The 15,729-nt window shown below is 45.5% G+C and overlaps 1 protein-coding gene across 2 annotated transcripts in view; it reads left to right on the forward strand.

Moving 5' to 3' along the window:
- The window catches only part of Trim55 (tripartite motif containing 55), a 46,164-nt gene extending 30,435 nt beyond the window's left edge, over nucleotides 1-15,729 (forward strand). For both annotated transcript variants that reach the window (XM_052716884.1, XM_052716885.1), the window contains one exon: nucleotides 14,903-15,729. In XM_052716884.1, the coding sequence (XP_052572844.1) occupies nucleotides 14,903-15,025 (123 nt within the window). In that variant the 3' untranslated portion in view covers nucleotides 15,026-15,729. The remainder of the gene's footprint in view (nucleotides 1-14,902) is intronic.

The following is a 15,729-nucleotide window of genomic DNA, read 5'->3' on the forward strand; positions in this document are numbered from 1 at the left end:
ACACACAGAGACCCTGCCTGCTAAGTGATAGGATTAAGGACGTGTACTGCCACTGCCTAATTTTTGTGTTTACTTAAAATGGCTTTCTATTTCCTCTGATCTCCAGGCAAATTTTATTTATTAACATACAAATAAAATATCACCACATTTCCACACAACTGCCCTTAGTCAAACATCTTGTATATGGTCAATTCACTACATATTTATGTTGCATTGCACCATTTCCAGGTCTAACATGCTTCCACCCACTGCCCTTGTTACAAGTTACCCAAAGTCCCCCCCCCCCCCCCGGCCGCCCCCAGTGCTAACATGAGGCTGCCCCCATCCTTGTCCTCTCCAAGTGAGCATTTTATTGTGAATATGTGTGGCGATTAAATATTTTGGGGACAAGGTCTCCCAATATAGTCCTGGCTGGCCCGTCACAGTGATCTCCTGCTTCTGCCTCCCAAGTGCTAGGGTTAAAGGCGTGCGCCACCACACCTCACTCAGCAATGCGGTTTTCCCAGAGGTGGGAGCAGCAGGAGGGAATGCTGCCTCTGTTCCTCTTCCTCCCCTCTTAGTGTTACTTAATGCCCTCCCATGGAAGAATCCATCCACAACACTTAACTGGAGCTGTACAGGGAAGGGAGTAACTGGAGCTGTACAGGGAAGGGAGTTTCCGGAAAATTGTCTCTGTCGGTGGTGGTGAATTCAGCAGCTGCTCTGGCTGATACTTGAGCTGGGCACAGCAGGTGCTTCAAGGTCAGAGACACCCCCCCCCCTTTCCACTACTGCATGTGAGTGTGCTTGCACTTGCACACACACACACACACACACACACAGAGAGAGAGAGAGAGAGAGAGAGAGAGAGAGAGAGAGAGAGAGAGAGAGAGAGAGAAGCACTGTGAAGAAACTTTCTGCTTTTCCTGTCAACTATCTCTCTAGAAGATAAAGCTATAGTGACAAGAGATGAAAACTTTACCGTATTATAGCTATTTGCCGTTCCGAGAATAGACTATCCACTTTTCCATTCTCTAAGCCTGAGAATAGATACTCAGATCATGTAGAAATTCTGCCAAGGCTCCTGGGAATGCACAGATCAGTGTAATTCAGGGAAAGGACTTCAGTTCTAGCTATGTCTGACTGATCATTCCATTTGTTTGAGCCTCGGTTTCCTCTCTGGGAAAGTAAGGGGACTGAATGAGTTGATTCATTTATTTAGACAACTTTAGAAAGTGAAGGCCTAGTACTGAGGAGTTTGGGATGTATATGTTTCAGAATGTTTTCAAGGGGGAGCTACAGACTTGGGCTGGACACAAGCCATTCAGAGTAACATAGTGAGACTAGGTGCCCAGGGAATGGACAATCCTTTGCATTTCTCAGATGGCATTTACTGTTGCTAAGTTCTCACAGAGACCACGCCCCCTTGCTTCCCATGCTGATTTACAGGCATCTCCTGGGTACCTATGTATAGCTCGGCAGTCACACAGGTGTTCCTCCATTCGATCTGAGTTGACTGCACCCTGAAGTCCATGAAAGCGTTTTTTTTGTTTTGTTTGTTTTTTTTTGTTTTTTTTTTTTTTTAAGCGTTCTTAAAGATCCTCTGCGGCTCAGTAGAACCAAGGCAAGACGGACACATTAGAGGCAGGCAGTCCTAATGTAAGGCGGGTGAAGATGTGTGACTTTTAAAGTCAGCTTTATTGAGCTATCCATACACTGAAACTCACCCCGTGTAAGCGTACAGTTTATTGAGTTGTGACAAATTCGTGTCCTTTTGCAGCTATCAGTACGGTTATTTAAAATGTTTTGGTCGCCTCCCAAATTTCCCTAGTCTTTAACAGTATTGCTTTGAAGTGTAAATCTACCTTCGGCTTTATTAACTCTAACTTATCACTTTCCCTTTACGGTTTCTGCGTTGTGTTGTTCTATTGAAGAACTATTTTCTATCCTTTTAGCTCTTCAGTTCTAGTGTAATTGTGCTGTTTGAATATGAAAAGTGAGGTGGAAGGTGTTCTTTCCTCCCTTGGTTTCATATACTTGTCCACTTGATCCACCAACACATTCTTCTTCTCTTTGTTGAAAAGACGCCCCGCTGTCTGGAAAAGTAGTGGGCCGTACCTGTGTGGGTCTATTTCTCAATTCTGTTTTGTGTCACTGTTCTGCGTTTTCTACCGGCTGATTATTACAGTTTTATAAAACCTTCAAGCGAATAAGCTTTGATCTGCTTTCAAAATGGCTTTTCCTATTTACTATTTTTACTAATCTTTTGAAGAATTAACTTTCGGTTTTATCATTTTTCTTCATTTTTGGTCTGTTTTCCGTTTTACTTGTTTCTATTATTTATTGTTTGTCTCCGTGTGTTTACTTTTTCTTATCTTCCTTTTTTTTTTTTTTATGAAGTTCTTTGATATGAATGTTCCACGCCATAGGGCTCATTGCTTTGGCATTTTCCACATGCTTTCGTGTGTTGTTGTATTTTCTTTTCATTTTATTAAAAACATTTGTTGATTAGTGTCCTGATTTCTTCACTGGTGAATGGTTTATTTAGATGAGGATTGCTAACGTTTGAGACATTTGGGGATTTTTTTCCCAGATTTTTTTCTGTTTGACTTCTAATTTGATCCTATTATGGAAACAGAATTACTCCCTACGCTCCCACCCTTCTGAGTTTATTAAGTTCTACAGCCTAGAATGTGACTCAACTTGGCAAACATTAAAGTCTTCCGGGAAATACAGGACTTTCTGTTGTGACTGGCATTTTCTGTGAATACCAGTTACAGATTCATGATGCTGTTCTGATCTGCAGCACTCATTCTGATCTTCTCTTAGCAGTTCTATCGATGGCTGAGAAAGGAATTTTGAGATCATTTACTATACTTAAGAATTTACTGAGACAGACCTTGCAGATCTGGGGGGGGGGGTTGCTGCATATATTTTGAAACTTTATTTAGGTACTTTCATACTCAACATTGTTATGTTTTCCTCAAGGAATTCCAAGATGAAGTATTTCTAAATAGCCACACTCATCTCTTCTCCTCTCGTACCTGCGTGCTTGGAGGTGTCTACAGATGGTCCTCATTCACATATACAGGTTGTAGCTGCCATGATTTGTTGAAACCATAGGTGGTGGTGCAAGGGAGGAGCCTGGAGGAGAATGGTGTCGAATCCTTAGGTGTTGTTCCCGATAGCAGCCCTCAGGGAAAGCATCATGGCCTGGATCCAGCACACCTGGTGTCCATTCTTCCCTCAGCCATACACAGGGCCAAGGGCAGCAAGTACCGGGATGGTTGAGACACTTGAGTACCTGAGCTGAACTTCTTGATTTCATGATCCGTTCTGTAGGACTGCTTTTAGTTTTGATTGCAGCTGATTTATCAGCTAAGACCTCTGAGCATTTTCATGACGTACCTTCGCCCACGGCTGTCCCTTAAGTAACTTTGAGTAAGTACCTAGGAATGGAGCTGTGAGGCTGTATGTTGTTGTGTAACTAACTTCACTAGCAGTTGTGAATCTGTTTTTCCATAGTCGATGGGTATTGTTTTTCCACTAAGAATGTAGGCATTCCAGCTCCTCTACATATTAGCTGAGGGGACACTGCGTCGTGCTTTATATGTCAGCCATTCTAATGCATGTGTGTGATCTTTCCTACGGTTTCATTCACAAGTCCTTGTCAATGAATTCTATTTAGCATCGTCTCATGTGCACATGCTGAAGTGTGGCATAGAACTGCGGAGGCCACTCTGTCATGAGCGGGTACTTCAAGCACTCAGTGGCCTGTTTTCTGAGAAGGACTGATCCAAGTGTCCAAAGAAGATGTGGTGGTCTGTTCTGTGTCCCCAGCTCCCTTCTACCTGGCTTATCATCTTCTCAGACATAGAGTCTCAGTAGCAATGTGGGTCCCCCACGCCTTGAGGATCCTCACCCTCATGTAGAAGGGGTTATGTGCAGGTTAAATTCGGTGGCTTATTACAGACAGAAGCAATGGGGAAGTGTTACAAAGAAATGCAGCTCACAGCTGTCTTAGTTATCATCCAGGATCTAAAAATGTACATGTTATAAAGATGCTCCCCGAGGAAAAAAATCAATTAAGCTGATGAAAGAAGAGAGAAATGAAAAGACATTGGAAGGGTCTGGAGGAAGAAGAAAGAAAGAGCATGATTGGAAAGATGAGTAGAGGCCTGTGCTCGTAGCTAGTCTTTAGTTCTTAGGCTCTCGGAGCAGTGTGTTTCCAGATCTGAACCCCTATCAAGTATCATGCCACCCAATGTTCCCATTTCCCTAGGCCAGCATGAGCAACCGGCCAAAGTTCCAAAGCTAACTACCAGTGTGAAGCTCTGTATCTCCAACCGGTGCTACATGAAAAAAAAAAAAGTCATTTTTTTATACAAATGACCTGTGAGACTAACCCATCCACTATGGCTTCAAACATAAACATTCCCTCAACTGCCACTGGAGAGTGAGAGGCAAGAGGGCCAGAGAGCTTCTACATGTGAGATGAATCTCACAAGGTAGTCATTGTGTTCAAAAACATGAAAGAAGAAAGCAAACACAAGCAGGAGACTGAGAACATGATTTCCCTTGAGTGTGACTGTATGTCTTGTGTTCTTTGAAACGATCTATTTAATTTTCCAAACAAACGGAAGTGAATAAAAATTTAACTGTGTTTCCTAAATTTAATGGAGGGACCCAGGGTATCAAGTTATTTTCAAGCAGAAACCCCTACTGAGATCGATTGCTCGGTGCTGCACAAGAAGCAAGCTTACACGTCACCGTTCTGTGGGGGCCCTAGTGCTGGAATTCCCACTGTGAGAAAGCAAGTGCAAGCTGATGGCGTTCAGGAAGGGCCTCCATCTACAGATAACATCGTCAGGATTTAGAAATCCTAGCAGTTATGGGATGTGATGGTGAGATGCTGTCCCTTTTATATAGAAGACTGTTGTAAGCAGAAATAAGGTTTTTCTTAGCAAGTAAGTCTCAAGGAGACCATTCCATTAATACTGCTTTTGAATCGGTATCTTACAACACTACAACTGTATTTATTTTTGTACTTTCCCCCCCCACCCCCGCTCTGCTGAGAAAGTGACATTCTAATAATTATCAATTTGATTGTTTTACTGAAAGGTCAAATAGACAAACCAATCCTGAAATTATAGGCTCTGTTTTACAGGAGCAAATAGTAAATGTCACTTTAGGAGAGAGAAATAAATTAGATGTATCCATTTTTTAAAAAGCCAAATACTATGTAAACTGTTTGCAGGCATGTGGTGAATTCATTTCCCCAGATTTTTTGAGTGGGCAGTAGGGATGACTCTCTGGGGGAGCTGGTCACTGAGGAGGGCACTCTGGAGAGCTGGTCACTGGGGGGCACTCTGGAGAGCTGGGCACTGGGGAGGGCACTCTAGAGAGCTGGGCACTGGGGAGGGCGCTCTGGAGAGCTGGGCACTGGGGAGGGCACTCTGGAGAGCTGGGCACTGGGGGGCACTCTGGAGAGCTAGGCACTGGGGGGCACTCTGGAGAGCTGGGCACTGGGGGGCACTCTGGAGAGCTGGGCACTGGGGGGGCACTCTGGAGAGCTGGGCACTGGGGAGGGCGCTCTGGAGAGCTGGGCACTGGGGAGGGCACTCTGGAGAGCTGGGCACTGGGGGGCACTCTGGAGAGCTGGGCACTGGGGAGGGCACTCTGGAGAGCTGGGCACTGGGGAAGATGCTCTGGAGAGCTGGTCACTGGGGAGGGCACTCTGGAGAGCTGGGCACTGGGGAGGATGCTCTGGAGAGCTGGTCACTGGGGAGAGCGCTCTGGAGAGCTGGGCACTGGGGCGGGCACTCTGGAGAGCTGGGCACTGGGGGGTTCTCTGGGGAGCTGGTCACTGGGGAGGGCACTCTGGAGAGCTGGGCACTGGGGAAGATGCTCTGGAGAGCTGGGCACTGGGGAGGGCACTCTGGAGAGCTGGGCACTGGGGAGGATGCTCTGGAGAGCTGGTCACTGGGGAGAGCGCTCTGGGGAGCTGGGCACTGGGGAGGGCACTCTGGAGAGCTGGGCACTGGGGGGTTCTCTGGGGAGCTGGTCACTGGGGAGGGCACTCTGGAGAGCTGGGAACTGGGGGGCACTCTGGAGAGCTGGGAACTGGGGAAGATGCTCTGGAGAGCTGGGCACTGGGGGGCACTCTGGAGAGCTGGGCACTGGGGGGTGCTCTGGGGAGCTGTTAAGACAGAGATGGTGAGTTTGCTTCCTAACCTTTCAAGTATTTTTTGTTCTGATTTGACCTCAGACCCTTGCTAGTGCTGTCCATCCTGCTTGTTATTTTGTCTTCATTTGTGTGTCTCAGTGATTTCCATGAAGTACATTTTTCTCACACTGCCAGCAAAGTATGGCATTGTCTAATACACCCCAAACTCCATGGCAAATCCTGGGGCCTGTAGTGTGTGTGTGCCTTGCTTCTTCTCATGCATAGAGTCTTCTACTTGATCCCCAGATCAGCTCCACATCATCTCTGTACAGAAGTAAGGACCCTGAGGACTTGCTCGGGATCACACAGCAGTTGGGAGGGCATTGGTTTTTTCTACGCCCTTCACCTCAGAGTGTGGTGTGCAGTGTCATGGAGGCCACCCCAGCGTTTAGAAGAGTGGATGAATCTCTCCGCATTGGTATCCATGCAGCTGAGAGGTCCCCTGCTTTGACTCACCACTCGTGATGGGTTGCACAGCTTTGCGAAGCGCCAGGGGGCGATCGAGGCCTCCGCTTCTGTCCAAATGACTGAGCCAATCCTTGAGTTCTGTTTAAACTAAGATCTCCTGTCTTCTAGTGTTGAGTTAGCCCCATCTTGAATCTCATATTTGATCCGTTTGCTTAGTACAATGTAGAGAAACGGTTGTGTGAAAAACGTGACTGGTCCTCAGTGAGAATGAGAGTACACATGGACACCACACAGACAGAGCTATCAGATCCACACCTGGGAAGAAGGCTGGCTGTGTATCAACTTCGATAATCTGTTGTTCACTCTGACCCTGCCAATACCTAGGAACCATGTCTGAAACAGGCAAAGCAGGACACACCCCAGCATCCTCCTCAGGGTTAAGAAAGTGTGAGTAACTTAATGTTGTCTGACGTGCCTGAGAACGTTGCTCTGGCTCTGGTATTCACTTCCCAAGAAAGGTCCGCTCATGACAATAAGGCCCCCAAGTCACCTCTCTCCATCCCTCACCTCATCACTCAGTGTGTGGGAACACAAAACCTCTCAAGAAGAGATGTTCTTTAGTGAATGTGTTCTTTTCTGGCCTGTTTAGAGAATCCCTATTTTTCCTTCCCTAACATTCATGAAGACTGGGTAAATTTTTCCCAGCTCCATGCCTCATGATAACACATGCTGCTTGCTTGGTTCTAAGCAGAAATGCCTATATTCTTGTGAAAGACGTGCTTCTGATGCTCCCAAGGCTTAGAGCCGCAGGACTTCAGTTACTTTTACCATTAGTGGGCTAAGGACTTAGGCTGTCCTCATCTTCCCACTCTGAGAGTATAACAGTTAAACTACCCAAGGTTCAGAAATGCTAAGCAGACCAAGTCTTGGGTTTGTTCTTTTTGAATAAGCATTCTAAATACTCAAGATTTCTGCTCACACCTGTTTCGAACATCAGGCTTTGATTCTCTGATCCAGCCTAGCAGGTGCAGGACGGAGGCCGGATGGCTGCGCATTTGGAAACCTCAAGTCTAGCCTTATTCTTCCTACCCACATTCATCAAGGCAAGCAGATTTTGTTATAGCTGGGCAAAGGGTTTTTTTGAACTGACCTAAAAGGAATGGCATTTATCACGCAGCAGTAATCAGATTCTGTCAGGTTAGATTTCTCATTGGCATCCACGGCCGCTCTCAGACACTGAGATGTGGAAGTCTGAGTGTGGGCACTTGGATCAACCCCCCTGCCAACTCCAGCATCCCTTCAATGGCCCGGTATCATTGATCTCTTGCAGTAAGATACTGACATTCTCAAGTAATACGTTATCTGGGAGTGCACATTAAGTTGTCACCATCCATTGATGATTTTATTGAAGTGCATTTGATCACTTGAAGAGTAGAACCAGGCTAAGATAAATTGAAATGGGGCACCATCATGGGTGACATAGAGAATGAGCATTTGGAAAAGGGCTAAGTATGGGGATGCTATGCACACCCTGGGAAGCCGGCAGGCAGCTGGGGTTGCTCATTGCTAGTGGGAATGTGTTCACTTTTCTGCTTTGGGCCAGCTTAAAAGAATGTCCTCCCTAAGTGTGGCTTCAGACACTTGTGTCTGAGTGAAAGCCAGGACAGCCCCTGCTCAGTTTTGTTGATCCGGTGGAGTATGTGAGCCAGAGGCATTTAGGGAAAGGGGACTGCTGACCTGACCCCCCAGGCCAGCCTCGTGGGTGCTCCCTACTACACTCAACTAGAACCCCACGATCAGCACCCAGGGGCTGCTTTGCTCTCAAGTGAATCTGACAACAGTGTCATGATTTCATTGCCAAGAACCTTGCCACAGATTCACTTTGGCTCCCCCAGGCCTGAATTCATCACACTGAACATAGAAATCCACCTAAAATCTGCACTGAGCATTTTTACTTTTTTTGTAAACAATTTCCTATCAAAAAATAACCCAATAAGAGCTGTGAGCTGGGTCTGGGGTGTAGATCTGGGGCAGAACTGATGGTTAGTGTGTACAATGAGGCCCTGTGTGCCAACTTCAGCCCCACTCAAAACAAAGTCCGCTACAAGCTGTGTACCTTTATCAACAAAGCAGTATTAGTGACAAAATAGGCCCAGATGACAGACACGTGTTGACAGAAGCATAAATACAAGATGGAGTCCCCTGTCCTCTCACCTCCACTTCAACCATAGCGAGTGTGCAAGCTTCCTGACAGGCTCAATGGATGCTCACGGCTACAGCAGGAAGGCAAGGTGCTTCCATTTTGCAAGAGAAGGAAGTGAATCGCAGGCACTTGGTAGGAGGGAACACAATCCATCCAGGGCCTGGGACTCCTCGACTCGGCATGCCAATCATGTACGCACACTCCTTCTTTGTTCACAAGAATTTATAAGTGCAGATTTTTCTATTAGGCCACTTTTGAAAAAGGGTTGTGTTGGGGACAAAGGAAGGAGAACATAAAATTTATCAACGTCACCATGTCTTATTGTACATGTCAGCAATGTTAACTGTATTCATATTTTGTGACTAATCCTGGAGAGTTTTCATCTTGCAGAAATGAAATGTAATACCCATTAAACAAAAACTTCCAATCCTGCCTCCTCTGGCCCCAGGCCCTGGCAAACCACCCTCTCTTTCTATGAATTTGGCTGCTGTATAGGTCCCTTACTTTTTTAAGCCGAGCAATATTCATTACGTCCATGGCGTAGTTAATTTATTCCTTCCTCTAAGGATGCACCGTAGACTTGCTTCTGTTTCTTGGCTGTTATGAATCACATTGCTCTGGCATGGTGTGAATGTGCAAATTCTTTCTCTCAGTTCTTCTGAGCGTATACACAGATGTGGAATTGTTGGACCACATAGTATCTGTTTAATTTTCAAAATATTTGTATTGCATTTACTTCAGGGGAGGACCTGGGAGATGACGTATGTGTAGGTCAGGAAAACTTGTGGGAGTCAGTTCCCTCCTTCTACCATGTGGGTCCTGGAGAGTCAAACTGCATTAGTCAGGCTTTGATGGCGGTGAGCACATGTACCCTCTGGGCCACTCAGCTGGCCCACATTTAATTTTGTGAGTCTCCCCGATGCTGTGTCCTCTAATGACTGTACCATTTTACATTCCCACCAACAGTCAACAGTAGCTTTCTCTTTGTACCTTCACTCCTGAATTTTTGATGTTTACAACTAGTTCATGTGTGTATGTTTGTTTGCTTGTTTGTTTGTTTGAACTACTGTACACCATCCATGACCTGGAGCTGACCTGCTAAGATTCTGCTGCCCATCAGCCTTGGCAAGATGCATGTTCCTTAATCTCCATCAGCAAGAAGTGATTCTAGGTGACACGGGGGCGGGTGTCAAGGATGATGCCTACATAGCACATGTCTCTGAAAGGGAATGCCTCGCTTTACCCGGCTCTCCAGTGGAGCGAGGCCATACCCCAATGCGGTAAGCAGACACTCACTTACCCCTTCTCAAGGTTCATTTGATGCAGTAGTAAGGCAATAACAAAGGAGAAGAAAGCACTCTGTCCCTTGAGAGTCTCGTCTTACGAATAGCCTAAGCAGAATGTTTGAGGAAAAGGACATCGTTTCCTGCTCCTGCATGTGTCTGTGAATTTTGACCAAATCCCGTTAAGAGTTGAGACAAAGTTAATGCTGCCTCTTTCTTCCACTTCCTGGGTTCTTTTTATGATGAAAATTTGTATTTGTCAAATTATCTGTATTCCAGGGCTTGAGAGATGGCTCAATGGTTAAGAGCACTTGCAGAGGACCTGGGTTCAGTTCCTAGCACACACAAGGCTGCTTACAACTGTAACTCCAGTTCCGGGGGATCAAATTATCTGTATTCCTGTGGCCTTCGAGCACAGTGTCAAATGATGGCTATACAGTTTTGCTACAGTGTTAGATGCTTTTCCTGTCACTTTGACAGATTCTTGACAGAAGGCAGGCAGGCAGGCAGGGAGGGAGGGAGGAAGGGAGGCAGGGAGGGAGAGTACATTGTGGCTCCCAGTTTGAGGCCACAGTCCATCATGGCGAGGGAGGCATGTGTCAGGAACACAGGGCAGCTGGTCACATTGTATCCTCAGTCAGGAAACAGAGAGGTGAATGCTGGGGCTCAGCAGGCTTCCTCCTTTCTCTGCTTTTTATTCAGTCTGGGACCACAACCCACAAATGCTTCTGCCTACATTCACAGTTTGTCTTAGATCCTCAGTGAAAGTGCTCTGGAAAGGACCTCACAGGCGTGCCCTGGTGCATCTCTTAGGCAACTGAAAATTCAGTCTAGGTGACAGTGAAGAGTATGCATCACGGCCACCTAAGGAGATATTAAAACCTACAAGTGATGTGGGACCAGAAGTCCCTGGTTTTCATTTTCATACAGACCAAAGCTAGCCACAGTCAACACTTTGTTCTTCTCTATGGCATCCACCTTGCCAAAGAATGTTTGAGAGAGCACAAAGCACAGGATTCCATTTAAAAAGGGCCAGGCGGATCTCTGTGAGTTCGAGGCCAGCCTGGTCTCCAAAGCGAGTTCCAGGAAAGGCGCAAAGCTACACAGAGAAACCCTGTCTTGAAAAACAAAAAAAAAAAAAAAAAGGGAAAACAACAGGAAGAATATATGCTTTTGGTTTGCTGGGTGGTGGTTTCTATCCATCCTGAGATAACATACAGAGAGCTGGATCACTTGAGATATATAGAAGAGCATCATAGATGACCATGATTACCACATGTCAAAAGAGTCATATCATATAAATTGCCTCTGCTTCTGGGAAGGTGAGGATGCAAATACAATTACCATACAATTGTCTTTCCTCATTGGAGGTTATTGACACTATATAATTTCACCAGAAATGGCCCGTGATTCATTCTGTGTGACAGAGGCGCCTCTCCACTGTAGTGAGGAAGAAGAGGAGGTAGAGGGGAGTAGAAGGAGAAAGGGAACAGAGAGGGAGGAATGACTGACTAGGAAGTAGGCGTGTGCAAAGTGTCTCATGTCCGTTACTTTATTCAATCCTCATAACGCAGGATTTCTTTTCTGTGTCACAGAAGAGAACACTGAGCTCAGAACGGCTAAGTAACTTGCCCAAGTCACACCCCTGGTTAGCAGTTGGTCTGGTGTTCTAGTTAGCTTCTCTGTCACTGTGATAAGACAGCGACCAAAGCCAACTTGAGGTGGGAGGGTTTTGTTTGACTTAAAGGTTATACTCCAGCCTCCAGGGAAGTTAAGGCTGGAGATCAAAGCAGGAACCTGAAGCAGGAATCAGTAGATGCTGCTTACTGGTTGGCTCAGCTATTTTTCTTACACAGCTGTGGTAGTTTGAATGTAATTGGCCCCCATAATCTCATAGGGAGTAGCACTATTAGGAGGTGTGGCTTTGTTGGAGTGGGTATGGCCCTGTTGGAGGAAGTGTGCCACTGTGGGAGCAGGCTTGGAGGTTTCCTGTGCTCAAGATACCATCCAGTGAGTCAGTTGACTTCCTGTTGCCTGTAAGATGTAGGACTCTCAGCTCTAGCACCATGTCTGCCTGTGTGCCACCATGCTCCCCACCATGATGACAATGGACTGAACCTCTGAAACTGTAAACAAGCCACCCTCCATTAAATGTTTTCTTTATAAGAGTCGCTGTGGTCATGGTGTCTCTTCACAGCTGTTAAAACCTTAACTAAGACAACATCCCAGATTTATCTACCTAGGAATAGTAGCACCCACAGTGGGCCAGGTCCTCACACAGCAGTAAGCAATAAGAAAATGTCCCACAGATATGCCCACAAGTCAGTCAGAGGCAGTCAGTTTCTTAATTGCAGTTCCCTCTTCCTGGGTGTGTCAAGTTAACAACCGAAGCTAACCTGGCATCTGAGATTCAAATCTCAGCTAAGTGGCCACGGGTTTTCCTGCTGAGATGGTTGGTAAGTCCCCAGCCCAAAGAGATAGCATGAACACTGAAGACACTCCAGACAATCTCTGCTCTCAACCGCTTTTCTGTTACTTTCTTTTCTGAAAGTGAGAATATCGGTCCATATTGTTTGGAGAGGAAAAAAAATGCCTGGAACCATCCATGGTGGGTGTATGATCGACAAACTCAAATGATTTAATCTGGTTTTGACAACCAGCAGTACCAGCAGCTAAATATTTAAACAGGGAGTAGATTTTAATACTTGGTCCAGAAAAGCTTTTATAAGCCAGCAAATTCCAAAAGCAACCCCAAACAGCATATCAGCCACCCACCCTTGCCTAAACATGATAATCCTCTGCAGGAAATAGCTAGCCCGATTGGTGTCACCTGTGAGCTGTTTCCAGCTGTCACAGAAACAATGGCTCTGGAGTAGGCACTGCCTTCCAAGAAAAGACAGGTTGTCCAGGCAGAATACCCTGTCCTCTCATCCAAAGTGATCAGAAGAAACAGTGTCGCGTCCTCTGACGTTGGGCTGTTTGGGTTTAGCATTAGGGGTAGTTGACTCTGCTGGGCCAGAGAAGGTGTGGTACAATCAGCCCCGGGACTCTGAAGATAACATCTACTCCACCTCAATCTTTTTCTTTTTGGGGTCAGAATCTCAAGTAGCCCAGACTAGCCTTAAGTCACTATGTAGCTAAAGGTGACCTTGAACTCCTGTTCCTCTTGCCTTTACCATGTGCCTCCACACCTGGCTCCACCTCAGGATCAGGGGACATCTAACTCATTACCAAGAAAACCTACTTCACTTGACATTCCAACTTTTTAATTTTTTTTTTCAGAAAACAGTGTGCTTCACTTTTAATCTAACACGACCTCATAGCCCTTATTAACTTCTACCAAGAAGCAATTTGGTATCAAAAAAGAGAATCCGAAAACCAAATAACCCACTATGATTGTGCTGTTTTTTTAAATGTCACCCCAAACCTACATTTATGGTTATATATAACTGGGAAGGTGCTTGCCAGGCACTCATTTTCCTCTAAAAACTACTACGAATAGCAGTAATATACTCATACTTACCAGAGTTCTGCTTTGTATGGCATCCTCGCAGCCCCACCCCCACCCCGGGGACTTCTGCACCGAGAACGTGTGCTCCCTCACCACTTCAAAGCCTTTGGCATTTCGGTACTGCAGAGTTTGCCAGAGAAGCGTGAGAACATACTTGACCATTTTCCCTGGGCAAAACCAGGTTCGTCATGGTGCCTTTACAGCTTGAGTGAATACAATCCAATTGCAAGTCTTTTTATATGTATGTCTGTTGTTCCACTATGCTGTGACTTTCAAAAGTCAAGACAACATGGAGTTCATTTATAAGACTGAATCGGTCAGCAAATCTACCACCCATATCATTCAGATATTTATCAGAATTATCTTTTTAGAAGTTTTGATATTAGATTTGGTTTTGTATAATCAGATTTTAATGCCTAGAGAAATTCCCTTCAGGATTTGCTCAAGATTAATCCTTCAGCTTTGCAAAACTGGGGTGGGGTGGGGTGTGTGCAAAGCTGAAGGGGTATATAAATGTATAAATGTATGCAAAATAATGTTTTTGTCAGTGATGTCCCCGTGTATGATTCTTTTAGACAGTATGGTTTGCTGATATTGTCTCATCTTGGTATGTGTGCATGCACACTGGTGTCCACACAGCAGTGACGTCACCTAATGGTGCATTGTTAGAAGCATACCCCTATTAGGTGGCACATGAGTGTAATCTGGTAGAGACTTCTAACTTCAGCAGTGGAGAGATTATGTGAATATGAATCCATCCTGCAGTATCATGATACAGCAACACCATTTAAATTAGACCTCTCCCCTCTCTTCTCCCCTCCCCTCTCTCTTCCCTCCCTTGCCCTCTCTCTGTCCACATTGGGGATGGAACTCGGGTCCTACAGATGCTGAGAAAGCACTCGGTCACTGAGCTGAGTTACAAATCCAGAAGGATTTTAATCAGTTCCGCAGATTTTTGTGAACCTAGATACCTGTTTGTGTGAATGAGCCTGTCATGTCAGTAAATCATGCTCAGCTGAACTTGGGAAAACATTTGGGCAGCCTGACCTGTTTCCATCAAGTGTCCTTCCACTGCATGTGTTATTGCTATTCCCTTTGAATCATGAGTGTGAATCACTTTCATGGCTCTTGACCATAGCTGAGATAACCTGAGCTTGCTTTCTGTCCCTAATAATAATTATGCTTCATATAATTATTATTATCATCCTCTCTCCTCGATAGAACGATGCCTGGACCAACTCCCCAAAGGTCTACTCTCTGCTTTCTTTCATCCACATTTTCTTCTTTTGCAGATTGGCTTTGAAGCACCTTCTCCCCAGGGACAGGCCTCAGCCTCGGGGAGTGGGGGTGGGGCTGATTCTGAACCAGCTCGCCACGTCTTCTCCTTCTCCTGGTTGAATTCCCTGAATGAATGATATTTATTCTGGCGGCCCCTGGCGGTCCGGGTGAGATGCACAACAGGCAGTGGGTGAAATTCACCATGATGCATATGAATGGGACCTCTGCACAGGATTTCTGAAAGAAAGCAATAAACCTTTAATTCCAGATGACTTACCTAACTTGTCGAGAAAATGAATGTGCTCAGAACAAAGTTTCAGCAAACACTGGTATAAAGAAACTTGATCTTATGCAAATCTTTCATTATGTAGGAAACATTCTGAAGGGCTGTGTAGGTGTGGTACATGTGTGCCCATCAGCTATAAGTGGCAAGTGTTGACATAGTGGGCGCTACACTCCCATCTCTCATGGGCACCGGCTTCTTGTTATTTTTAGCGCAGGTGTGTTTTTTTTTCTTCTTCTTTTCTCCTTAGCATTCAGTATCAGTTCAGAACCGACCGATTTATCAAAATGTAGGCATGCGATCGATCACTGACCAAGGCTAAGAAGGGCTCTACAAAGGTTCCTCATTTCTACACCTGTCATTGGATGTGCAGCCGGAAGTAGTCTTTGAATTTGGCCACACTTCTGTAGTCCAAAAGGCCAAAGATCTAGGGCATTTCTTTTGACATTTTTCTAATCTTAATCACATATCTCATAATCTTATATTCATATATCAGGCATTCTAATTGAAGACTTTCTGGGAGAAACAGTCTACTTTCTTATGTGTCCACCCTAGCAG

The sequence above is a fragment of the Peromyscus californicus genome, unplaced genomic scaffold (assembly GCF_007827085.1).
Source record: "Peromyscus californicus insignis strain IS unplaced genomic scaffold, ASM782708v3 Scaffold_5__1_contigs__length_169319896, whole genome shotgun sequence".
Lineage (NCBI taxonomy): Eukaryota > Metazoa > Chordata > Mammalia > Rodentia > Cricetidae > Peromyscus > Peromyscus californicus.